Here is a 27706-nt window from a genome sequence, read left to right as displayed (position 1 = left end):
TAATGATTATTGCCCCACTTTACACATGAGGAAACTAAACCCTAGAGAGGCTTAAATAATTTCTATATAGCTGGTGATATCAAAGTCCCTACTAGACCCATGCTAGAACTCCAGATCTAGTAATCGGAGTCTTTAATTGCTAATGCAGTAAACAGCCCACTATACTAGCAGTTGACATACAGACTTTTGACATTCTTTATGTATAAAATGTAAAGATGTTCTGCTCTTTTAGATATGTATCATTTGGTTATGTTATAAATGCGTTTTTGCTTTTTTTAGAGTTCCTCTTCCTCAGCTAAGGAATATGATAGGAGATGTTGCCCAAACCTTAAAATTTATGTATGGTTCTTTAGATAGGTAAGTACTTCTGTGAATTGAATCTCAAGTTTTTGTTTATTTGTTTTTTAAAAAAAACTTTTAGTCACAGAGAATAAACTGATGGTTACCAGAGGGGAGGGAGGTAGGTGAGGGGGATGGGGGAAATAGGTGATGGGGATCAAGGAGTGTACCTGACGTGATGGTCACTGGGTGTTGTATGAAGGTGTTGAATCACACTATATTGTACACCTGAAACTAACATAACACTGTATGCTAACTATACTGGAATTAAAAGTTAATAAAAAATATTAAAAAATAATGAAGATGGGGCGCCTGGGTGGCTCAGTCGTTAAGCGTCTGCTTTCAGCTCAGGTCATGATCCCAGCGTCCTGGGATCAAGTCCCACATCAGGCTCCCTGCTCTGCGGGAAGCCTGCTTCTCCCTCTCCCACTCCCCCCTGCTTGTGTTCCTGCTCTCGCTGTCTCTCTCTCTGTCAAATAAATAAAGAAAATCTTAAAAATAATGAAGATATCAATGCTCATAAAAAATGAATCTCAAGTTTTAAGTGTATGACTTTTTTTTTTAAACTGAAGATATTTCCATTTTTTTTTTAAGGTTTTATTTATTTGACAGAGAGAGAGAGAGAGAGCACAAGCAGGGGGAGCAGCAGGCAGAGGGAGAGGGAGAACCAGGCTCCCCAAGGAGCAGGGAGCCCGATGTGTGGGGCTCAATCCCAGGACCCTGGATTCAGGACCTGAGCCAAAGGCAGTCACTTAACCAACTGAGCCACCCAGGCGCCCCTAAGTGTATGATTCTAAATCCCATTTGCACTTAATACTTTTCCTTGGTTGGCAAGTTAGTTATTTGGTTTTTTCTTCTTCCTCTAATATTTTCATCCTTTATTACTGGCTTTATTTTATAGCTCTAGGCAGTTTTTCACTTGATCCATTGCTTTTTCTTTTTGATCTCCTGTTAGTTTAGTGAAATAATGTGAAATAGTGATAAAACCGCAATTATATTCTGATTTGACATATTTCTGTAGTAGCAAATGTACGAACATTTCAAAACAGATACAGAAGAGTACGAATTTTTTAAATGTTGTGTTTTTCTCTGATTTTATAAGAGCATTGTCAAATTTACTATCCTAAAATGTGGTTCTTCTTTAAAAAAATTAGTAAAAAAATGCACTATTTAAATAAATAAATGACACAGTAACAAAGGTATTAACTAGTTTCATGTGTATCATTTCATATATTTTCTATACAATATGAATACAATCTACATACTTTTTTAATATACGTGGGCTCATATTATGCGTATTTTTCCTGCTTGCTTTTTTAACCTTACGGTAAAATATGATGCATCTTTCTTGATCTGAAGAAGGCAGTTTGAGGTAACTTCAACATTTGAACCCATAAAATTATGGTTGAAAAATAGATTTTTCTGTTTGTGGGATTTTTGCTTTCAAAGCCCTAAGAGTATATCAATAGAAAAATCCAAAAACAGTTTATACGTTTTTCTAAACCATAGTGGTATCAGCTCTCTGTTTATCTATCATGGATCTTTGTTGTTGCTGTTCTCAAAGCAGCCTTGAAAGAATTTTCCGTGACTGTGCCATCGGTACTGTCTAGTTTGTAGAGTTCTCCTCCGAGCCTCTGAAGAGACATATCCCTCTCAAACCCAATTACTAATTAGCATTTTCCAAACGTGTGAACTACAAAAGGCCAGGCAGCCACAAACAGTGCTTTTACCTTCTGTTAAATAAGAAAATTTTTAACCAATGAAGAGTAAGGATATGGTTGTAAACTCCCTCCGTAAATTTACACTGGGTGAGCAAACCTTGCTATGTTTTGCCTTAATTAAAGCTTTATGTTTTCATAAAACCAGAGATAATTAAAGATTAAATTCCTGCAATGAATTCCATACTTTAAGACAATCAACTGGAGTTGTTCTGCAAGTTGCAATGGACTAGGTTAGGGGCAGATGGACTCTTAATTTCTGTGAATTTCATTTTGAAATTTAGCTTCCATTGACTTGGAAGTATCACCAAATGGGCAGCAAATTTTAGTTTCTTTTTGTTCTGGTGAGAATTTGAAAGGCAAACTAAGATAGTAAATGTGATGATCCATTGAGTTCTTAAGACCAAGAAGCAATATGGATCCAAGATGTTGTTAGTAGTCATTTTGTAGCAATTTTTAATAAGCCTTTTTCTAATTATGAAAGATATTGAAGGCACATTGTGGAAAATTATGATAAGACTAAAAAGACTTAATTTTTTTTAAGTTGTAAGCTGGTTATTTCCCTGTGAGGCATAGAAAATCGATTATATATTGACAAAGTTTAGTGTTATGATCAAAGATATGTTTCCTTCACTATTCCCAGCCAAACTAGCAGCAAATTCTAAACACTCTGTCTCTAAAACATATCTCAAATTCATTCATTTCTCTCCATCTTCACTGTTACCCTGCCCAGCCACCAGCATCTCTCACTACTAAAACTAATCTAACTGGTTTCCTTGCCTCCATTCCTGCCACTTTAATAAATTTCTAAATGCAATTAAAATTGATCTTTTTACAGGGGTGCCTGGGTGGCTCAGTCAGTTAAGCGTCTGCCTTCGAATCAGGTCATGATCCCAGGGTCCTGGGATAGAGCCCCACATCGGGCTCCCTGCTCGGTGGGAGGCCTGCTTCTCCCTCTCCCACTCCCCCCTGCTTTTGGTTCCTCTCTTGCTGTCTCTCTCTGTCAAATAAATAAAATCTTAAGAAAAAAAAAGTGATCTTTTTACATTATAATCTGGCTCCTACACACCTTTCTGATTTCAGATCTGAAACCACAGTCTGTACTGTTCTGCGGGTACCCTGGCCAACTTTGTTCCCACCCTACAGCTTTTGTGCTTTTTTCTCTCACTGGATCTTCTTGGCATTGGGATCTCAGCTTAAATACCTATTCTCAGACTCTTAACCCAACTTTTGATCTAAATTAGCCAACCGGTCACATCACCCATTCACATGATCCTATGCTCTGTATGGCCCTTTGTATGAGTTCATGTTTTTACTGTTTGTTCATTTGTTGTCTTTCTCCATCAGAATGTGAACTCCATGGAAGCAGAGACCTTGTCTTTTTTCTTGATATTTTTACTACTGTACCTCCAACAGTGAGAATAGTGCCTAGAACATAGTTGGCACTCAAGCTATTTGTTGAATGAATCCATGAATATTAGTCTGATGTATTAATGGTATATATACTAGTTATCATGTTATCCAGAGGACTATTCCAATGAATGGTTGCAGGCAATGCTGTATTATTTTTACATGGCTAAAACCAAATGTTTAGTCTGTCTCCCCTTTCTCTTTCTCTCTCTCTTTGAGTTCAATAGTGTTGCCTTCATTAGTGAAGAGGGGAAAATTACTTGGGCTAATTATGTGCTTTCTGTATTCAGTAAGTAATAAACATAATAAGTACTTATTATGTACTAGGTACTTCACATGTGAGTCAGGTTGTATTATCCCCATTTTTAGAGATGGAAACAGAAGTTCAGAGAAAGGTTAGATGATCTTCCTGAGATACCTACCTAGTGAAAGTAGTGATAAAAGTCAAAGCCAGATATGTTCTATTACAAAGCTCAAAATCTCTTTATTATTCCATCTTGCCTGAGAGATATTGGCAGTTTAAATGGTTAAGAGATAAGTAAAAGCAACTTACCTCCCCCCCCCCCCAAAAAAGGGTACTTCCAGCCCATTCTATCGTAGATACACCATTTCTGTTAGCCCTGTGGTTCTTCCATAATACCATCTACTCAGTACATTTGAAAGTAGGTTTTTGGGTAAAAAATATTGACAGGATGAACTTCTTAACACATTCCATCAGTAACACAGCAGTAATTCTTCATAAGGAGTAAGGAAGAGAGCCTGTGTAGTTGGGAAAGATCCAGTCTCTTTAGGAGCATACAAAAGATAACCACCGTTTTCACACGTTCTGACTTACAGCTCTTGTTTCTTCAGTGCCTTTTGCCAGGTTGAGAATGTTCCTCGTTTGGATCATTTTTTCAGCTTGTTCTTTCAAAGAGCACTTCAGCCTGCTAAACTACATTCCAGTGCCAGTCCGAGCGCACGACAATATGATGCTTCCAGTGCAGTGCTTTTAGACGGTCTTCCTGGAGTTCGATGGCTCACGCTTCCGCAGGAAATCAAGGTAATCTCGGGGGTCATAAATAAAAATCAGAACCAGTTGCCTTGTGATTTTTTTATCTTCTCTCTTTTTTAGACTTTTTGTTATTTTCAGGATTGTGGGTGAGAGTTAAAAGAAGCCATTGTTTAGTGAGGTAAGAGCTCCAGTACAGTGAACTTAGAAAGATAAATATTTCTTTATAAATAGAAATTAGATCTCTCATCTTACTTTAACATTTAAGCGTTTTCCAAACTTATAATGCATTTCAGAAATCATAATTATGTGGTATGTCTTCCTTTTTTTTGTTTGTCAGATGTTCTTTTTTTTAAATGTCATTTTTCCTAAGGTACACTGGAATAATTTAAGAGAAAAGATACTTTGTCTGTTGTCTTAAGGAATGTCAAGAAACATTACAGTAACCTTGTACATTAGCCTATAGAGTTCAATGGTGGGAAGAGCAACCTGTAAACATTAACATTTGTGAGATGAAAATTCACAAGTGGGTAATTTTCTTTTTGTCCTTTAGTTTTTCATGAGAGAAACCATAGCCCTAAAAAGGAGTACATGAAATATTTGCTAGATGCAGAAAAATGTAGGTCACAAATGAGTAATAAGTCAGTGTGTGAAAAGCATTGAAAGGCATGACTAATGTTTCCAAAGCTTTAGTCATCTCAGTAAGACACAGTTTGTGCAACAGTCCTGCAGAGAGTGCCTTGGTCTTTAAAAGAAAAAAAAATGGATTCTTTTCCATTTCCACAAATCACATATATGCTACAAGCTTTAATTGCCAATAGTTTTCAATTTATATATATATGCATTACAGATTAAACTACAGATTAAATTTATTCTGTTTTTAAATTTTGAATGCTTCGTGGAGGAACAAATACATGAAAGAGTTCAGGCAATTTCCATAGAAACGAAAGCTAAATCCTAAGTAAGATTTTTCTAATAACTCTGTAGGGATGCTAAACTGTGCCAGATTCCAGGGGAACACTTGCCTTCATGTTTTAATCCATAAATAAAGAGAGTCCTTTTATATAGAATGTAAGAAAGACACAGGGAAGAATGTTGATATTTTCAAAGACTCTAACTGTTGAGAAATACACAGGAAATAGAGGGGGGAAAAAAGCCTCAAAATAGATTGGGTACATTAAGATTGATTATTTTTCTCTTAAGAATTTTAATAGGTTCAAAAATTTTCTAACTCAAAACTGGAAAGCAATTCTTTAACCTCATAAATTATTTTGCATTGAATACAGAGTGAAGCTCATTTTGCAATAATCAAGATTTAACTGAAAAGTGACTGTATGTTAAATAAATTTTTTTCTGTAATTCCAAAGCTTAAAAGCAACATGTTCTATTTTGGGACATTTCTTAAATATCACAAAGGAGAAAGATACTTACTCAATTCTTCAACTAATTATTAAGCACTTTTATGAGGCCATTACTAAACAATAACTAATATGAGTTAAATGGTTTGTGTTACTTTTTTTTTCTTTTCACATAGATGGAACTAGACACAGCATTGAGCGACTTGGAGGCTGCAGATTTTGCAGAACTGGTGAGAGAACCAATGGATTTTAGGAAAGGCTCAATGTTGATTTCGTATTTTATAAATCAGCCATTATTCTAAATATTTTTCAAGTGGGCATGTAATATCTTGAACTATTTAACATTGGGTCTCTATTTTGACATGAACAGAATCTATTTTGCTTGCCTTAAAATTTTCTACTCAGTTAAAAACATTTGTTACATAATGAGAGAAAGTACATACATTAATAGTAAAGTAAATAATTGAATTGTAATACTGAAGTAAGTAAAAACTCTGTAGATACAAATTTCAATTAGAAGTACCGGTATGGTTTTTAATCTTTTTTTAAAAAATATATTTCCTAGTTCTGTCCAATAAAAAGGCCTAGAAATAGTGATCATCCCAGTAGTGATGAATGCCATTAGCACCCAGGCTATGGCATATAAATAATACTTCTCACTAAAAGGAACCAAGACTCCTAAGAGAAATGGCTGCTTGCAAATTTGGGGCTGAAAATAATACAAGATAAGCCTGGCAGTGTCTTGTTATTTCAGAAATCCAGAAAGCTTTAAAAAATTACTGGGGTTAATGTAGGGTTCCAGTAATTAGGAGACAACTTGAAGAGGCTCACACTTGAGCATCTGTAAGTGTAATAACTGCAGCAGATTGAAACCCATCAGATATGTTGAAGTCCATGAGTTCATAATTATACTCGAAAAAAAGAAACTTCTTGGTCAGCTTTGGAGGATGCTAGAGAACCAATTCATTACTGTGAAAACTGGCAAAAAAGAGAAGGAAACAAACATTTATCTGCCCTTTTATCTGAACCATACCTCAAGGTTACCAAATAGAGATGAGGGGGAGTTCTCTTTATGGAAGTATTCTACTTACCATACCAAGGAAGAATGACAGAACTGGAATATTACCGTATTGCAATTTTCACAATGAATTAATGGGTCTAAGCAAAGGTCATCAATAGTTGTTAAAAAGGAAGACAGCCAAGTAGTATGTGGCTCATGATGGAAGCACACAAATTACCTATAAAATATTCTTGATGAGGTCTCAAGATCTAACTACCACTATATACAAAATACTAGGGACAGGGACATGTTAAATGACCCCATTTGGGGGGCGAGATTATAATCATCAAATCCAGACTAGGAAACACAATAAGACAATTTCTTCAACAAATAAAAGAGAGCGGGGAGAAACTGAGAGAGCCTATCAGTCACAAGAGACTTAAGAAACATACCAACCAATTTTAATATGTGGACCTTACTTGGATCCTGATTCAAACAAACAAAATTTTTAAAAACATCTACAAGAATTGTATAAGACTGATGAGTCACAGACCTGTACCTCTGAAACAAATAATACAGTATATGTTGTTTAAAAAAAGAAAAAAGAAGAAGATAGTAGGAAGGGAAAAATGAAGGGCGGGAAATCAGAGGGGGAGATGAACCATGAGAGACTATGGACTCTGAGGAACAAACTGGGGGTTCTAGAGAGGAGGGGGGTGGGGGGATGGGTTAGCCTGGTGATGTGTATTAAAAGAGGGCATGTTCTGCATGGAGCACTGGGTGTTATACGCAAACAATGAATCATGGAACACTGCATCAAAAACTAATGATGTAATGTATGGTGATTAATATAACATAATAAAATTTAAAAACAACATCTACGAGACAAGGAAATATAAACACTGATGTTGGATAGTAGGTGAGAATAATTTTTTTAAATCCTTCTGTTTTAGAGATATACTCTGAAGTATTTACAGATGAAATCATATAACATCCGTTACTGGTTTTGAAATAATTCAGCAGGGAGAGGGAAGAAGAAGAGAGGGATACCGATGAGACAAGATTAGCCATGTACTGGTCATAGTTAAAGCTGGGTGATTATGGGCACATAAGAGCTAATTACACGATTCTATATTTGTATTTGCTAAAATTGTCAGTAAGAAAAGTTCTCTTAAGGGGCGCCTGGGTGGCTCAGTCAAGCATCTAACTCTTGGCCTCAGCTCAGGTCTTGATCTCAGGGTCATGAGTTCAAGCCCCATATTGGGCTCCACGTGGGGCATGGAGCCTACTTAAACAAAAGAAGAAAAATTCTTTTAAAAGTAAATGGTCAGGGGAGAGGGGGACCTGGGTGGCTCCGTTGGCTAAGTGACCTGATTTCAGCTCAGGTCATGATCTCAGGGTGCTGGGATGGGAGTCTGCTTGAGGATTCTCTTTCTCCCTCTGCGCCTCACCCTCTCTTTGCGTGTGCATGCTCTCTCTCTCTCTCTCAAATAAATAAGTCTTTAAAAAAAGGTAAATGGGAAATTAGGATGTAGAAGCAGTGAGGGCTGGATCATAAGAAGATTGCTGGTAAAATCTTGATTGCTTTAAAGAGTACCTTAGTCTTTTTTTTTTTAAGATTTTTATCTTAAAAATTTATTATTATAAGCAGGGAGAGCAGCAGAGGGAGAGGGAGAAGCAGGCTCCATGGGGCTCCATCCCAGGACCCCAGGATCATGACCTGATCTGAAGGCCGACATTTAACCCACTAAGCCACCCAGCTACCTCAAGAGTGGCTTAGTCTTAACTAAGATCCTGAGCAAATGGAAGCATATATTGTTTGTAAAAATAATGGAAACTTAAACGTGGTGAACTCCTCATAGGTCATAAATCTTTTCACTGAGGGAGAATGTTTAAGATAGACACTAAGCATTAGGAACAGTTTAAAGTATTAAAATATCCAGGTTTTAGGAACTTATATCTGATAGGTTTCATTAAAACTCTAATTTCTGGTTTATATAACATCACTTTAATGATCAGTGGAACTAACAATATTTTCTATGATTAGACAAAGATCTATTGGGATTCCTTGGATACAACATCAAGACACAATCTATAAAGAAAGAAGAAAATTGATAAATTGAGAATGTAAGGTGGTACAACTACTTAGGAAAACAGTTTGGCAGTTTAATAACCTAAATATATACCTACCACATGATTCAGTCATTCTGTTCTTCCAATTACCCAAGAGAAATGAAAGCCTATGTCAAACAAGACCTGTACACAAGTATTCGTAACAGCTTCATTTGTAATAGCCAAAAGAAAACTGGAAACAATTCAAGTAACTCAAGTGTCCATCAGTGGGTTAATAGACAGACAAATTGTGGTATGTTCATGCAAGGGAATACTACCCAGCAAAAAATTTGGCAGCAGTATTGATGGAATTGTTATATATCTTGATTTTGGTGATACTTAACATAGCTATACACATTTGTTGAAACTGGCAAAATAGGGGAACCTGAGTGGCTCAGTTGGTTAAGTGGCCTACTCTGGGTTTTGGCTCAGGTCATGATCCCAAGGCCCTGGGATCAAGCCCTGCGTTGGGCTCCATGCTCATTGTGGATTCTACCTGAGGATTCTCTCCCTCTCTCTCTGTGCCCTTCCCCTCCTCTGTCTCTCAAATAAATAATCTTTTTTAAAAATTGGCAAAACAATTCACAGTGAATTTTACCTTAAAAAATGAAAATAAGGGTCTATTCTAAACTTTCTGTGAAATTAGATTTAAGATTTAATCTTATATCCTAATTTTGTTTTCTTTAGTTTTAAAAATTATTAAGGCATAGTTTATATTTGGTAATAAATTCTTCTGTGCACCTTTATAGTCAACCCATCTTCCTACCTCCAGCCCTTGGCAACTATTGATTTGTTTTTTGTCCCCAGAATGTCCTATAAATTGAATTAGATAATAGGTAATTTGGGGGGGCCTGACTTAGTTCACTTAACATAATGCATTTGAGATTCATTCATGCCATTGTATACATCTGTAATTCAGTCCTTTTTATTGCTGAGTAGTATTCCATTGTATGAATGTATCACACTGTTTATCCATTTCCCAACTGAGAAATAATTAGGTTATTTCTAGTTTTTTAGTTTTCCCTAGGTTTCATTGCCTTTTTTATTTTTAAGATTTTATTTATTTATTTGACAGAGAGAGAGAGAGCACAAGCAGGGGGAGCGGCAGACAGAGAGAGAAGCAGGCTTCCCGCCGAGCAAGGAGTTCGATGTGGGGCTCGATCCCAGGACCCTGGGATCATGACCTGAGCCAAAGGCAGACGTTTAACTGACTGAGCCACCCAGGCGCCCCTCGTTGCTTTTTTTTTTTTTAATTACAAAATTAATACATGCATATTGGGTAAAATACAAGTGTGATTATTAAAAACAAATGTCCTACCTCCTCATCCCCCTCTCCCAGTTCTATCCCTAATTGTAACTGTTCTTACAGTTTTCTTACAGTTTGAAACATATTCTTCCAGACTTTTTTCTATACATGTATGTACATAGGTACATACACAGCAGCACACATGTATACACATACATGTATATCATTGAGGGTGCTATTCTTTTTTAAAAATTAGATCTTAGTAAATATTTTGTTCTGTAGCTTGTATTCTTTGCTCAGCACTATACCCTAAAACCTTTTGTGCCTGCTCATATAGATCAACTTTATTTTTTTAACAGACCTATGATAGTCCATGGTATGAACATAACCTCATTTTATTAACCATTCTCCATTGTTGCACTTGACTTTATCTCCAATTTTTGCATATTACAAATAGTTCTGCTACTAACTTTTTATATACAAAAATCTTGATTCTCCTGTTTGAGCATTTCTGTAGATTTTTAGAATTACTCAAAGGGTATATTGAATTTTTTTATATATACTAATTAGTTGCTACCAAATAGGTTGTATCAAATTTTATTTTCAAAAATATTATTTGGAAATTTAAAAAAATCATTCAAAAATATTACTTGGTTGTATGGGATATTTTAGATGATATATAGTAGAAGCTTTTTGTCTTGATAGACATGTTTTAATCCCTCTTGCAGTAACTAATCTTATGTTCTATTCTTAGAGGTCTCTAATCAACAGTATCTTAAAAGATAAAAAATAGAATTGTTTTCAGTCCAAAATACATGCACATTATCTTTCACCCTAATACCCTGGTATATTCATTTCTAAAGAAGGCACTATGAAAAGTTCAGTTATGAAATAATATAATTGCCATTTTAAACATTGTAGCCTAAGATTTTTTTTTTATCATGAAAAAACAAGGAATATAAATCCATTGTGGTTTTTCTTCTCCAGTCTGAGGATTACTATGACATGAGGCGGCTGTATACAATTTTAGGATCTTCTCTATTTTACAAGGTAAGTTGAAGCTTGAAATTTTTATAAATGTCCAACTGCTATATGAACAGACCTAAAGTGAATTTTCTCAAACTTCTACAAATATGAAAAATACATTTATCCCTTTTCCTTTGAATGTAGTTACTGTTAAATTAAGGTCTTTAAAAAAAAAAAAGCTGGTACCTACATATTTACGAATACAATAAATATTTCTGATTTTATGACATTCTAAAGCATTTGCATATGTGTAAAGGAGAAACAATACTCAAGGAACCAAATGTGTAACAGAGAAAAGCAATACTTTCTTGATTTATTTTTGCAACAGTGTACTTTTTTTCTTATCTTCAGACATAAACATGTATCTTTTTAGTAAATCTAACATTTAGTTGACTTCCATGTACGGCAAATTAAGCATCAAATGAATTTAAGTGTTTTCATATTTCAAGATTTTTAAACACAATTTAAAAACATATCTAAAGAAGAATCCAACAGTACAGTGGTACACAGTGAAAAATAAGTCTCTCCTCACCTTACCTCTTGCTTCTCTTCTCCATTTTCTATCCTCAGAATTCAGTTCTTTTCCAATGTCGCCAAACACTCAGGCTTTTACTACCCAGGTGACCTTGCTTGGTGCTAAAGTCTATCTGTTGTTAACTTATCATAAATCTTCGATCTCTAATTGACCTCAGGAAAAAAAAAACATTTATTTTTACTATGTCTTTATTCCATTTGAAACTGGAGTATTTTAAGAAAACTGAAGTACTCTTAGAGTACTTAGAAATATATTATGGCATTATTGCTTATATCACTAGTTGACTTCTGTTCTTTGTGGTTAAATTCAAGGGTTATTTGATATGCAGTCATTTGCCGAAGGATGATCTTATTGATATTGCTGTGTACTGTCGCCACTACGGCCTACTGCCTTTAGCAGCAAAACAAAGAATTGGTCAGTTGGTTATATGGAGAGAAGTGTTTCCGCGACATCACCTCCAACCTTCTGCAGATTCAAACACTGAAGTCTTTCAGGAACCTGAAGGGAGATATTTTTTGCTAATTGTTGGATTGGTAAGTTTACCTTGGTTTCTGTGTGTGTGTGTCTGTGTGTGTCTGTGTTTTGGGATTGGATTTTTTTGGCCATTTACTATCTAATGAACATAATAATTTATGACAATTTATAAACACAAATGAACATAATAATTTAAAATTATAAGCATGTCAGATACCAGTATTCAAGAAAATGTTATATGTCCCTTATTCCTTTTCTTATGCATCCATTTAATACTCATGGAGAAATATTAATGAAACCCAGAATAAGATTTTATCAGGTTCTTAAGATCTTTTGTTTTCATTTCTGTAGTGGTTTTATCCTCTGGTTTGTCTTGGGAAATACAGACATGAAAAGGATATAGAATCAGAATAAACATGTCATTGTAACTGAAAGGACTTCCAATAACTGTGGCTCTTTGAAAACTACCTTGTGCCATGTGCCAGAAGTGATAGTTGATGGTATACCAGGAGAAGGCAATATGAATGAATATTTGTTTTCAAGGATGATCCAGGGGCGCCTGGGTGGTTCAATCGTTAAGCGTCTGCCTTCAGCTCAGGTCATGATCCCAGGGTCCTGGGATCGAGCTCCTCATCGGGCTCCCTGCTCCACGGGAAGCCTGCTTCTCCCTCTCCCACTCCCCCTGCTTGTGTTCCCTCTTTTGCTGTCTCTCTCTCTGTCAAAAAATAAATAAAATCTTTAAAAAAAAGGGGGGGATGATCAAGAAGCATTGAGAATAATTAACAAAGAAAGGGAGGGAGGAGTTTTTAATAATCATATGATTATGTCATATGTTTTTAGTATTCATAAATTTATACATGCATGCTACATATAAACATTTTCATGTAGCTAAACCTGTATTAATATTTTTTTCTTATAGAAGTATTATATGTTATGTGTACTATTAGAAGCTGGAGGCTGTGCATCCAAAGCTGTTGGGAATCCTGGACCAGACTGTATCTATGTGGATCAGGTCAAAACAACTCTTCAACAACTGGAAGGAATAGATTGTCACATCAATGAACGGCTAACATCTTCTCCAAGCCCCTGTTTGTCTTGTGCTGACTGGTTCCTTACTGGATCACATGAAAAATTAGATAATTTGACAACCTCACCTATCCTCAGTAGGCTACCAGGTACTTCCAAGGTAGCAACCTCTCCAACATGCAGAAGAATTCTTTTTGGTGACTATTCCTTAAAGACACGTAAGCCCAGTCCTTCCCGAAGCAGTGGAGGATCTAACAATGGCTGTGAAGGTGGAGAAGGTGTTGGCCTGAGCCCCCACACTATACCCAATGCCGTATGGAAACAAAGAGAATCTCAGGGCTCTGATGGTTCAGAAGAAAGTGGGGCCTTGCTTAAGGTGCGTGTTCATTCAAGTGTGTACATTCTGGGAGTTAAGCTGTCTTTTAAGTTCTTATTTTATAAATGCAAGAAATTTTTTTTATATTCAGTTAGCCAACATATAGTACATCATTAGTTTTTGATGTAGTGTTCAACGATTCATTAGTTGCGTATACACACCCAGTGCTCATTACCACATGTGCCCTCCTTAATACCCATCACTCAGCTACTCCATCCCCCTACCCCCCTCCCCTCTGTAACCCTCAGTTTGTTTCCCAGAGTCAAGAGTCTCTCATCGTTTGTCTCCCTCTCTGATTTCTTCCCATTCAGTTTTCCCTCCCTCCCCTGTGGTCCTCTGCACTATTCCTTATGTTCCACATATGAGTGAAACCATATGATAATTGTCTTTCTCTGCTTGACTTATTTCACGTAGCATAATGCCCTCCAGTTCCATCCATGTCAATGCAAATGGTAGGTATTCATCCCTTCTGTTAGTTGAGTAATATTCCACTGTATATATGGACCACATCTTCTTTATCCATTCATCTGTTGAAGAACATCTCAGCTCCTTCCACAGTTTAGCTATTGTGGACATTGCTGCTGTGAACATTGGGGTGCATGTGCCCCTTCTTTTCACTACGTCTGTATTTTTAGGATAAATACCTAGTAGTGCAATTGCTGGGTAATAGGGTAGTTCTATTTTTAACTTTCTGAGGAACCTCCATACTGTTTTCCAAAGTGGCTGTACCAACTTGAATTCCCACCAGCAGTGTAAAAGTGTTCCCCTTTCTCCACATCCTTGCCAACAATTTGTTGTTTTCTGTCTTGTTAATTTTAATGCAAGAAAATTTGTAATGGCAAATCATTCTTCATTTGAACTAGTGGTATTTTTGGTTACTTTTGGCAAACCAGTGATTTAGAACCAAAAAGAGAAAGAAATATAGAGTAATAAAATAGTAGCATCCAGGACAGCTGTTTGAAACTACTTACAAGTAGGGAAATTGCTTAATTCTGCTTTCCCTGTTCATCTTCCTTCTGTATTCACAGTGTTAACTGAAAACATCCTAGTTGTGGGAGATTTTAGAGGGCTGATCTGACTAAGTAACCAATAAAATATTCAGTAGAAACAAAAAGAAAATCAGAAATTTATATATAAATGTAAAAATATATATATAAGTATATATGTGTAAATATTTGTGTGAGTATGTGTTACTCTACAGGTTTTTATAGGGTTTTTTTGTTTTATTTTGTTTTGTTTTTATCTGCATCTGTGAAGGTCTGGTCTCCATAGTCAAGAATTTAAAATGTGATTATAAAACAAAGAGAATGTTCATTTTTCAGATGGTTTTTATGATTTTTCCATGTTTTTTCCTCACGAAAATACCATAACATATCCAAATGATCATCAAAGTAATCACTCTGGGGGATCTTATACTTACTCTAATGATGCTTCTCTTTCAAAAAACTTTTGAAACTGTCATTTGGGCTGGTGGAGGTGATGCCAACAAGGCATGGAGAAGGAGGAATCTGAGAAGGGGCACAAATAAAACATGAGATTCTAAGTGTCATGGCATAAATAGCCATAGATTCCATCTTCTAATTCCAAACAATACAGTACTCTTGGAGCCCTAAGTGGTTGTATTTAGGAAATACATTCTTATTCATTATCCCAGTCAGTGAAATTGGTAGGAAGCATAATTTAGGAGGTAATAGATTTAAAGAGCCATGAATTGCTCTTGAGAGAAATTGAATCAGGGCGCCTGGGTGGCTCAGTCAGTTAAGCGTCTGCCTTCAGCTGAGATCATGATCCCCGGGTCCTGGGGATCGAGCCCTGCATGGGGCTCCCTGCTCCACAGGAGGCCTGCTTCTCCCTCTCCCACTCCCCCTGCTTGTGTTCTCTCTCTCACTGTGTCTCTCTGTCAAATAAATAAGTAAAATCTTTAAAGAAAAAAAAGAGAAATTGAATCAATCTCTATGATTGAGCCATTAAACAAACTTGATTGAACATCTACTATGTGCCAAGAGCCATGCTACACAGAGGAGATACAAAGCTGGATAAGATACAGCCCATGCTTTTGAGAAGTACAGTCTAGAGAGAGAGACAAGTACATATACATATAAAATGTAACAAAACTTGATAATGGCTCTGGTAGGTTTTCAAGAAGAACTATCATGTCCTAAGACATGGCCCTGAGATCACTGTTAGCAAAGGATAAACCAAGAGGTACAAGTTAGCATCAGAAATATTTAAAGGAAACATTGCAAAATAGTAAGTAGTTCTCTTAGAAGTATTTTCAGTTTTTACACTATTTCTGCTGTTTGATTCCATTCTTAGATACAAACTGATCTACTTAACTGTATTTTTCAGGTCACTAAAAAGAAGGCTACTCTTCCAAATCCATTTCATTTAGGGAACTTGAAAAAGGACCTTTCAGAAAAAGAACTGGAAATATATAACACAATGAAGTAAGAAACTTCCTTATAATACTCTTTTTCACTTAAACATCGTGTCTTTGAGAAAATTTTACAATAAGAAAGTACAAATCCATACCATACAGAGATTTAATTAAAAAATGTAATTATGATATATCTTAACATTATTAAAGATAGTGTCTATGCTAATTTACTAATGTTTTTCATTGCACGTTTAGGGAATATGTACTCCTATGACAAAAGATTAAAAAAATAGAGTAATGTTTCAAAATGTGAAAGTCCCCCTTTATCTCTTTTCCACAGGTAACCTCCCTTTTGTATGTCTAATTTTTAAATTATAGAATTTACTATTTTTAGACTTTGGTGGATTCTGTGGTCTGCTGCCCAGATACCCCATAGCCCAGGGTACTCCTTCCCAGTGCTGGGGTTTGGGGGGTAATGGGTGTTAACTACTTACAGCTGAGTCCCTCACTGGCCTTGCTCTCTTTGGAAGTTTATTGACTCAGCCAAGATTACAGTATCTCCCTGGGAATAGCCCACATCTAGTGACTAATAGATAAGTGAATACAAAGACTTGACAACTCTAAAAGGCCATCCAGGCTTCAGAGTTCCAAGTAGTGTCTTGCTGAGACCTTTGTTTTGACTGCAGTGTGGTTCAGCTTCTCCTTTGCTCAATCCTGCTTCCTTCACACGTCCCCCCACAGGTGTTGTTCCCCAAAGTTCTCCCTAATAAACTTGCTCGCTGCATATCTCTCAGAGTCTCTCATTTTAGAAAAGAGATGAAACTTCAAACTTACATTAAGTAGGGAATTCTGAAGTAAAAGGAACTGAGTGAGAGGAGCATTTTCAGCAACTTATCTATAATTATTAAAATATAAAATGTTGCATACTCACTTTTTGTGTGGCTATTATGTGGTGACAAGCAGATCTGTCTGAGCTTTGCCTGATGTTTAATCATATCGTGTGGGATCAATTAGTGTATAACAAACACAATTGCACACTTTTATTTGAACAAGCAGACATGTACAAATAGAAATCATACAAAAAAGTTCAGCACTATGACCTTCTTAATCATTGAAACATTTTATAGTAAGTTTAAATATGTATGTCACAGAGTTGTCAGAAACAGCTTTTTTTCTGAAGTTAAGGCAAAAACAAGGTAATTTGTCTGATCTAATGTGTTAAATTTGGTATTTAATGCCTTCAAATATCATGGCTAATTTTTTAATAGTTAAAAATGTTTTTTAAGCGGGCGCCTGGGTGGCTCAGTTGGTTAAGCGACTGCCTTCGGCTCAGGTCATGATCCTGGAGTCCCGGGATCGAGTCCCACATCGGGCTCCCTGCTCAGCAGGGAGTCTGCTTCTCCCTCTGACCCTCCCCTCTCTCATGCTCTCTCTCTCTCTCTCATTCTCTCTCTCAAATAAATAAATAAATAAATAAAATCTTTAAAAAAATGTTTTTTAAGCAAATCTAAATCAAACCTTTGTGGAGCTTTGAAACACCTTCCCAGAACCCTAGTCTTCCATTTAACAAAAACTGCCGTGAAATTTTATTACCCCTACATCTTATTTTTTTAATATGTATGTTATTTTGGCCTTATCTCTAGTAAAAGGAAATGTTTTCCAAGTTCAGTGGCTTAAACAAATTCATATGTGATGTAAATCATAGGCTGTCTATTTAAAAAGATGCTACAGATGCATATTTATTCTCTTTATTGACATGGGAAGATGTTCATACTATGTAGTTAATTTTAAAAGTGTGACAAACCAGTATATAATAGATTATCCTAATTTGTACATACATGTTTTTGTAAAATAAAAATATATGACATGTTAAAAATAATAGTACCCACAGTTCATTTAGTAACCGAATCCTATCTATTCTACATTCTCATAATTATTTAATCCATTTAACCCTTACTGTACCTCCTGCAGATCAGGCTCCCATTCTCTAACCTGGTTTTACCAATAGTGTCCCAACTCCCAGCCTACCCTGAATCCATTTTCTGCTGCAGGAATGACCTTTCCAAAGAATAAATCTGTCTTGATCTGACTTTTACAAATATTGTGTCTTCCCAATGGGAATTGCTTGTTTGATGATTTTTAAACTTTCCGTGTATACACTGAGTTAATATACTCTGAGTTTATGATTTTCTTTTTCTTTCTTTTTTTTAAAGATTTTATTTATTTATTGACAGAGAGAGAGAGAGAGCACAAGTAGGGGGAATGGGAGAGGGAGAAGCGGTCTCCCCTCTGAGCAGGGAGCCCGACGTGGGGCTCGATCCCAGGACCCTGGGATCATGACCTGAGCCAAAGGCAGAGGCTTAACCAACGAACCACCCAGGCGCCCGGAGTTTATGATATTCAAGAGCTATTTTGCTCATTGTGTTGTCAGGGTTTTTTTGGTTTTTTTTTTAAAGATTTTATTTATTTAACTGACAGAGAGAGAGAGAGGGAACACAAGTGGGAGGGGGAGAAGCAGGCTTCCCGCCAAGCGGGGAGCCCGATGTGGGGCTCGATCCCGGGACCCTAGGATCATGACCTGAGCCGAAGGCAGACGCTTAACCGACTGAGCCACCCAGGCGCCCCATGTTGTCAGGGTTTTTTGTTGTTGCTGTTGTTTGCTTTTTTTGAGAGAAAGTTTTAAAAAAGACAACAAAAATGTTAATTCTAAATCTCCCTAAAAAGGAATCTAATTATTAATAGCTCTTTTTAAAGAATCATTTCTGTTCTGTACGTTTTCTTGAATTTGAAGACCTCTGGATTAAAATGTATGTTTTAAATTATTTTCTTTTTTGAGTAATCATAATTTCTTTTATCTTTTTTTTTTAAAGATTTTTTATTTATTTTTTTGAGAGAGAGAGAGAGAGAGAAACAGCATGAGAGGGAGAGGGTCAGAGGGAGAAGCAGGCTCCCCGCTGAGCCGGGAGCCCGATGTGGGACTTGATCCCGGGACTCCAGGATCATGACCTGAGCCGAAGGCAGTCGCTTAACCAACTGAGCCACCCAGGCGCCCAATTTCTTTTATCTTGACAAATATTTAAGTTTTTATTAATTGAAAAATATCAGCCACCAGTTGTTAGTGAGCCAGCTACCTTCTGGAAAAGTATGAGAAAAATTTATAAATGATCTCCTTTCCTGTCTATCCCTGGTCTCAAAAGAGAACCAAGGCCAGTCACTGATAAGAAGGAGAAATTATTCTGATCTTACGGCCTAATTAACAGTTTAACAGGAGTTTAACTAGCATGGACGATTAAGGCAGGCTGTAAGCTAAGAGCTGAAATACGCCTTTTCTTTGCCCCTGTGCTTAAGGCTGGGGGGAAAAATCAACTGATCAACTGGAGGGATTTCTTTTAAATAGACATTAGGATTAGAATGGGGGCAGTTTGAATGTTTGAGATGCAAATGGAGAATTTCTGTCCATATGTTTAAAGATTGCCAATCAGAAGTCATCAATGGATAGGAAAAAGCAAGGTTTAGTGGAGAAAGCTTCAGAGTTCGCTCAGCTCAGCCACTTAGCTATGGGACCTGGATCAAGCAAGTTAATGAGATCTCTGAAGATTGATTTCCTCATGGTTACAATGAGGGTAGTAATACTATTGAACATCTCACAGGGTCATTATGAGAATTAAGACTAAGGTATTTTAAAGCACCTACCCTGGCACATAGAGGGTACTCAGTATATGATAACTATTATTATTTTGTAGTTGCTGTTATTGTTGTTCTTTAGCTCTTCTTACCGCTGGTAGAAATAAGCAGTATTTATAGATTCTACTGGCCTGTCTGAGACCTAAATAGGGGAAGAAAGGATGGAGAAGAAGAATGGAGAAATGAAAATAGTAAGAGAACATGGAAGGGAAGGAAGACTATAATGATGAGTAGTAGAACACTACAAGTAATTGCCGTAGTATTCCAGAATATTAACCCAGCTTTGCAGTTGGTAATAATAATTTTATTTTTCTTCAGGATCATCAATTTGACTGTTATGCTACTAATTTAAATGTGTTTATTTTGTTGGAAGATGTTCTTGTATGTGGTCAACTCTAGGCTGATACCTTATTTATGACTTGTAGGTATCTGGGCCAGATAGGGGCTGAGTTATTTATTACCAACCATGGAAAAAGAGGGGTTTAGCCAACTTGGGTTGTTTAGCAAAGGAAAAGTTAAGTTGTTTGTAATTGGTGTATATTTATCCTTACATACCATGTGATATTTGCCTCCATTAAGGAATCGATAATAACCCTAGCCTGTACCCTAGTTAAGGAGAAAATGGGACTTAAATGGTTGGCCTAGTTTCCCTGCCCTGATTAAAAGCTTGGAGTCTACAACATTCAAAATGAAGCAATATTTTTAAGTTTACTTAAATATCTTTTTTCTTTTTTTCTTCTTTTTTTGTTCTTTTCAAGATTAACATCTGGTCCTGAGAACACACTTTTCCACTATGTTGCCTTAGAAACTGTGCAAGGGATCTTTATTACTCCTACCCATGAAGAGGTGGCACAGCTAAGTGGCTCTATCCACCCTCAACTAATAAAGAATTTCCATCAGTGTTGTCTCTCCATCCGTGCAGTTTTCCAACAGACTTTGGTAGAAGAGGTATAAATATAGTTTTGTCAATTCTGTTTCCAGATTTCTAAATATTCTCTCTAAAAACTCTTTAACCAGTATGTCCAACAATGACAGTTTTTATTTAAACTCTTTTTAGCAGTCACCCAATCTAACTAGAGTACACAATCTAACTTGAGTGCCAAAAGGATTATACTCACAATATTTAACTTAAAAGCTTTGTTTCATAATACTGATTTTGATGTCCTGGAATGCTATTCCAGAAAATGGAGGACCTATGTTTTTCTACAGCAAAGTAGAATATGGTAGTTTATAATGTAAATTAGCCTCCATGTTTGATATCTGTGAGTCAGCCATTACTTGGACAGTAGTATCTACCAGTTAAGTCTGATAATTCTTTAAAGTATTCTATCAGTAGTATAAGGTATTTTGTAACATAATAGGGTAAGGTACAGTGATAGACATAATACTGTTGCAGATCTTTTAGCCACTTGGTTGATTTCTTGCTTGCTTGCAGTAATATTGTATGTAATTAAGAAATCAATTAGATTATCTTAATAGCAGGAAAAAGTATGTGTTGATTTCTTGAAAAGGATAAACATACAGAAGTTTGCTTGTCAGTGGTCAAACATCACACAGCCAAAAACAAAAAATAAAACCCCTTTCTGAAGATGATTGTAATGTATATAGCAATATGTGTGTTAAGAATGCTAAAATTGTGAAGAACTTGGGTTTAAAGGTAGGAGAACTTTGGGCTGGGAATAAGGAATCCTGGACTGAGCCTCGACTCTTCCTATTTCCTCAGCTATAAAGTAAATGGGCTGAATTATGCTGTAGAACTCATTCAGCAATAAAATTCTGTGTCTTGTAGGATTTTTTTTTTAATTTTCTCTTTTGAGAGAGAGAGTGTGCAAGCAGGGGGAGGGGCACAGGGAGAGGGAGAGAGAATCCTAGTAGGCTCCGTGCTCAGCGCAGAGCCCAAAATGGGGCTTGATCTCACCACCCTGAGATAATGACCTGAACCGAAATCAAGAGTCAGACACTTAACCGACTGAGCCACCCAGGTGCCCCTTATAGGATTTCTTCTTTGAGCTCTCAGAAATTGGTATGCAGCAAAATGTTATGTCCAACCATATATCCCTATGTACTTTGTGGTCTTATGCTCCTCCTTTCCTTTTAATATAACTGATAGATTCTATAAGGAAATCTTTCATTAATAGTTCAGTAATAGTAATGCAATTATTCAGTAATAGTAATGTAAGTTAGCCTTTCCCATATTATTGAACTATTGAGGTATCCACTATGCACCAGATACTACTCTGGTGCTGGGGATATAGCAGTGAACAAAGTCCGTTTCTTCATGAAGCTGTTACCAGTGGGAGAGTCCACATTGTGTGAATAGAGGTCTGGGTTCTTGGATTCCCCCATGAAAGACTTAACGTGAGGATCTGTGCTTGAATAAAAACAGCCAGAAGGAAGGTAGCAAGCATAAAGCAGTTTATTAAGGATAGTACACTCTCAAGGTGAGAGAGTGGGCAGGCCCAGAGATGGCAACTGCATCAGGGTTAGGGGTATCTTTTCTTTTTATGTTTGCATAGGTTATGGGTCCCAGCCAGGACAGTCTCACACTGTGGTGGTTACCAGTCACCTAAGAGACTCCTCTGGTTAGGGGTAGGTCCTATTCCCAGTTACTGGTCCTACAGGGTTCCCGCCAGAACTGTTATGGTCATCATGGAGGGGGTTGAAACCACAATGTAAATATATTATAATGAAGCTCTCCATTACCCTGGGGCAGTTGAAGAGGACAGCACACTTCTCCACCCATGGCTCTTGGTCTGTCAGCCCAGGGCTGTTGGGGAAGCCTTAATTTAGGCCAAGATGTTAAAAGCCGCTAAGTCAGGATGTTGTGCCCTCAGGCTTCTAATGTGTCACGTATTTATCACCACCTTTGCCTCCAGCTCACGTCTAACTAACCGCCTGCTCTATCAAAGCCTCTAATGGGAAAGACTAATGAACTGGCAAGTAGTATAGTATGTCAGGTAGGATAGGTTTCAAGAGGAATAGTAAGATAGGATCATATTTGAACAAAGACCTGAATGAAGTGAGGAAGCAGTCTGGAGGCAGGGCTTCCAGACAGAGGAAAACAAATGCAAGTGTGCAAAGCCACAGAAGTAGGAGTGACTGCCAGAGCCAGCGGGGAGGAGAGTGCTAGGAGTCCAGATGGCAGAGGTTAGCCCGGCCAGATTGCACATGGCCTGGTAGATTTATGGACTTCAGGGTTTGTCCCGAAGGAGATGGGAAGCTCTTGGGACAGTTCTGAGCAGAGGAAGGACAGGATCCTATACTTTTGAAAGGATCACTCAGGCTACTACTGTATGAAGAACAAGCTCTGTAAGGTAGTGAGGCTGGAGGCAGGGACCAGTCAGGAGGCTATGGAAATTCTCAAAGCAAAAAATGATAGTGGCTTCTGGATTCTGGATATATTTTGGAGGGTGAGCAAAAAGGATTTGTTGACCGATTAGAGAAGGATTTTGAGAGAAACAAAAGAAACAAGGATCACTCCACCAAGTTTTAGCCTGAGCCTTACAAAAAGTCTTTTTATTCCAAATGAGTCCTTGTTTTGCTAATAATTTTAATCAATGGGAAATTTAGAGTATATTCATGAAAGGAAGAACAATACTGTTTTAAGTATGTGTTTTAATTTTATTATAAAATTATCTATTTATTAACCTAGTCATTAGTAATCTATATATTAAGCACCTCCTATGTACCAGGCCTTGCTGCTTCAAAACACACAAAGATGAATATCACATTGTCTCTGTCCAGGAAAAAAGCATATAATCTACTGGGGAAGACAGACCTATAAACTGCTAATATAATTAATGTAAATACTAATAATATAGGGCTATGAACAAAATGCTTTCTGGGAGATTTCAATGACACTTTATCTATGAAATCTCTTAGGAGATGGTATTTAAACTAAGTGTGATGAAGAATAGATATTTTCCCACAGATAGGAAGAGTGTCATTCCAGGCACTCAAGTATTAGGATCAGCCAATTCAAATCTGTATGTGAAAACATTTTAAAGTAACATTATTAATACCAGTTAATACTAATAATACATTTAATTTACAGAAAAAGAAAGCACTAAATCGTGGAGATCATTCAGGTTCTACAAATTCCATATCTTCTCTTAACCCTGTGAAAGAATATGGTGTGTTGTTTGAATGCTCGCCTGAAAAGTGGACAGATCAGAGAAAAGCACCACCAGTTATGGCTTACTGGGTAGTAGGGTAAGTGGGGAGAAAAAGTATTTGAAAGTGAAGTAAAAAGTTAGAAAAGTGAAAGAAAAAAAGAGATAACCATTTTAAGAGGTAGGCATGGAATTATTAATCTAACTATAATATATATTTTTCAGGCTTTTATTTCTATATTTAAGTAATCTCTCCACCCAACGTGGAGCATGAACTCATGACCCCGAGATCCAGAGTTGCATGCTCTTCTAACTGAGCCAGCCGGGTGCCCTTCTAACTACTATAATATTTTAATACATTTTAGAATTTTGTTTTATTTACTAAGTATCTCCTCTAAATTCCTCTCAAGTCTTTCTTTCTTTTTTAAAATTTATTTTTAAATTCAAGTATAATTAACATACAGTGTTATATTAGTCTCAGGTATAAAATATGATACCACAATTCTATATATTACCCAGTGCTCATCATGATAAGTGCACTCCTTATTCCCCATCACGTATTTCGCCCATCCCCCCACCCACCTCTCCTCTGGTAACCACCAGTTTGTTCTCTGTATTTAAGAGTCTGGTTTTTGGTTTGTCTCTTTTTCTTTGTTTGTTTTGCTTCTTAATGTCTACATGTGAGTGAAATCATATGGTATTTGTCTTTCTCTGACTGCCAAGGCTTTTTCTATTAAAATAGAAAGCTGATTCAATTACCTTAGAAAATTACTGTAGTAATACGCTAAAAGATAATGATTCCACAATTTTACTGCTATTTCCTTCCTTCTGTCCCTCCTTCCTTCTTTTCTAACCTCTCTCCTTTCTTTTCCTCTTCCTTCTTCTTCCCCTCACTCCCATCCACCGACTACAAGACCCTGCCTGACCTAGCCCTTGCCCACCTCTTTCCACCTTCTATCATTCCTTCTCTGTCCACTCTGCACAGCCACATTGGCATCCACTGACTTGTTCCTGCAATCCATTCTGTGTGAAATGTTCTGCCTCTTAACCTTTGTATGTCTGGTTCCTTGATATTCAGATCAGTGCTAGCCTCAAAAAGAGAATCCGGGATCTCTTTCCTGCATTAAAGTGGCTACTCAGTTATTATTTATTTTCTTTTTTTTATTTTATCATGTCATGTTAATCACCATACATTACATCATTAGTTTTTGATGTAGTGTTCCATGAGTCATTGTTTGCGTATAACACCCAGTGCTCCATGCAGAACGTGCCCTCTTTAATACCCATCACCAGGCTAACCCATCCCCCCAGCCCCTGCCCCTCTAGAACCCTCAGTTTGTTTCTCAGAGTCCATAGTCTCTCATGGTTCGTCTCCCCCACCGATTCCCCCCCCTTCATTTCTCCCTTCCTACTATCTTCTTTTTTTTTTTAACATATAATGTATTATTTGTTTCAGAGGTATAGGTCTGTGATTCAACAGTCTTCCACAATTCACAGCGCTCACCATAGCACATACCCTCCCCAATGTCTGTCACCCAGCCACTCCATCCCTCCCACCCCCCACCATTTTCTTGTCTCACCTTCACTAGAAAGTTAGCTTTATGCGGTCAGGAATTGTGTCTGTCTTGTCCACCACTGGCACCTGCAACAGCACCTGGCACATAGTCACTTGATAAATATGTAACAATTTAGTAAATGGAGTTGTGCTTCACAAAATGTGGTGGTGGGAGGGTGGTATGGCAAACACAAATATAAAGTCATAGTCATTGCATGAACGGTCTTATACCCACCAGAAGAAATATGAAATATGCTCAAATATATATGTATTTATGGATAGAGAGATTTTTTTTAGTTAGGTAGAATAAATTAGTTGATTCAGCCAAATGCTATGGGAGTTCTGAGGAAGGGGCAAAAATCTACATTGGGATTATAAGGAAAGGCTAACAGATTCCATTTGATCTAGTTTGAAAATGAATTAGATTTGAATAGAACATTCTAGGAAAAAGATAGTATGAACAAAGACCGAAACAAGGGAAATCATAAGACATAGCAGTTGAGTAGACTGACTTGCTAGGATAAGGGAGGGACAGATGCAAAGATAAAATGAAAGATCAGTTTGGAAAGCTAAGTTAGGACCACTGCAGAGAGCCTTCAATTCCTGACTAAGGAATTTAATTTTGAGTGAAATGTTGAGGCACTGAAGGTTCTTTGAATTGGGGTAAAGAATTGGTGGAGAAGGGACACAGAGTTAGGTGAGACCAATGTTACTAGACACCTACCATGCAGTACTAAACTATATGACAAACCTTATCCACAGCAGTAATCCTGTGTGTTGGTGCATGAGATTTAGAATCACCTGAGTCACTTGTTAAAATCAGAGATGCCTGTGGCCCACCCCAGACCTACTAACGGAATCTAAGGTAGTGGTTCTCTGTAATTTTAGTAAGCTCCTTGTGACTGTGATGTGTAACCAAGCAAGTTTGGGAGGAGCATCAGCATAAGCTCAACTCTGTGTAGTGTGATCAGAGCTGTGCTATTGGAAGATTAAGCTAGGAGCAGCAAAGGGCCCGTGGCATGGACACAGAGAAAATAGAGATAAAAACAGGCATACATGCAGGTATACAGCGGAGCCTTCACTACATTCACAATTGGACTAGAAAGAATCAAGAGGTATTGAATTATGATGATGCAGATCTATACAGAATAGAGAAATTTAAGGAAGTCAGACAAAATATCCCTGATTTAAATTGTCTGATTTACATATACTAGTGTTGACTAAATCTTTAAAAAAATCAAAGTTTCAGTGGTCTTTCCAATTTAATACTGTCTGCAAAAAGAGCAATCATATAATGTTTTTGTTGTTGTTGTTTTTAAGATTCTATTTATTTGTTTGAGAGAGACAGAGATAGTGACAAGAGAGCGGGAGCAGGGAGGAGAGGGAGAAGCAGGCCCCCCGCTGAGCAGGGAGCCCAATTCAGGACTTGATCTCAGGACCCTGGGATCATGACCTGAGCCGAAGACAGACGTTTAATCCACTGAGCCACCCAGGCGCCCTCATACAATGTTTTAATAATAATTAACATTTAGAAAGTAAATGGCAATGTTTAATAGCTATTTGTGCTTAATGATGGTAACACAGTTGGCTTTATTGTAACAATAATGACTAAATTAATATTTTAAAACTGAGGTATATGGTAATATATATTGATAAAATGGGCTTTTTACACCCTGGAAAAATAAAAATAATTTACCTAAGGCATATATTATTTATTTAAAAATAAATCTAGCTGTATTTCCCCCTACTATAGATTTAGATTAGTGGTTTTTGTTTTTTGAATTTCTGAAATGAGTGTGTTCTTTTCCTCTGCAGGAGACTCTTTCTTCATCCCAAACTTCAAGAACTTTATGTCTGTTTTCATGATTCAGTCACAGAAATTGCCATAGAAATGGCTTTTAAATTGTTCTTTGGATTAACCTTGTAGCTATGTTTTCTTGATGCACAGCAACTGTGCGTGGAACATTGAATGGTGTTAGAACTGCTGAAACCCACACACAAGAAGATAAGGGTTAACTTCTCTTAACTGTTCAGTTTTGAACATAATAATGTTAAATAGTGAGATGATATGCTCTTGGATTTGATGCACTAAATCTTATGTAGTATTGTGAGACTTTTGAAAAGATACTTGATCAAAATATAAAGAAGGGATTAACTTATTTCTATTTTGGTATATAATGTTAATTTATTGACTAGTTTGAAATAATGTGAAGTGTTTTATATAAGATTAATGGAGGACATTTATCTTGAAAGAATATACGATTCATAAATTGTGTATTGTTCTCAAGACTAATAATAATGTCTGGTAAAAGAATCACAAAATCAGGAGGGTGTGACCAGGTCCTGTCACTAATTAGTGCTGGGACC

At 36.8% G+C, this 27706-nt stretch overlaps 1 protein-coding gene across 1 annotated transcript in view; it reads left to right on the top strand.

Annotated features, from left to right (window-relative positions):
• The window catches only part of INTU (inturned planar cell polarity protein), an 81700-nt gene extending 54217 nt beyond the window's left edge, over nucleotides 1–27483 (top strand). The window contains exons 7-16 of the mRNA XM_028102280.2: nucleotides 280–357; nucleotides 4320–4509; nucleotides 5993–6046; nucleotides 11162–11224; nucleotides 12047–12268; nucleotides 13129–13611; nucleotides 15961–16058; nucleotides 20431–20620; nucleotides 23727–23884; nucleotides 27155–27483. Coding sequence (XP_027958081.1) covers nucleotides 280–357; nucleotides 4320–4509; nucleotides 5993–6046; nucleotides 11162–11224; nucleotides 12047–12268; nucleotides 13129–13611; nucleotides 15961–16058; nucleotides 20431–20620; nucleotides 23727–23884; nucleotides 27155–27266 — 1648 coding nt within the window. The 3' untranslated portion in view covers nucleotides 27267–27483. The remainder of the gene's footprint in view (nucleotides 1–279; nucleotides 358–4319; nucleotides 4510–5992; nucleotides 6047–11161; nucleotides 11225–12046; nucleotides 12269–13128; nucleotides 13612–15960; nucleotides 16059–20430; nucleotides 20621–23726; nucleotides 23885–27154) is intronic.
• The last annotated feature ends 223 nt before the right edge of the window (nucleotides 27484–27706 follow it).

The sequence above is a fragment of the Eumetopias jubatus genome, unplaced genomic scaffold, assembly GCF_037043125.1.
Source record: "Eumetopias jubatus isolate StellerSeaLion01/CBP00866 unplaced genomic scaffold, mEumJub1_p1.0 scaffold_2, whole genome shotgun sequence".
Lineage (NCBI taxonomy): Eukaryota > Metazoa > Chordata > Mammalia > Carnivora > Otariidae > Eumetopias > Eumetopias jubatus.
The sequence above is the reverse complement of the archived record's forward strand: the minus strand, read 5'-3'. Positions and strand labels throughout refer to the sequence as shown.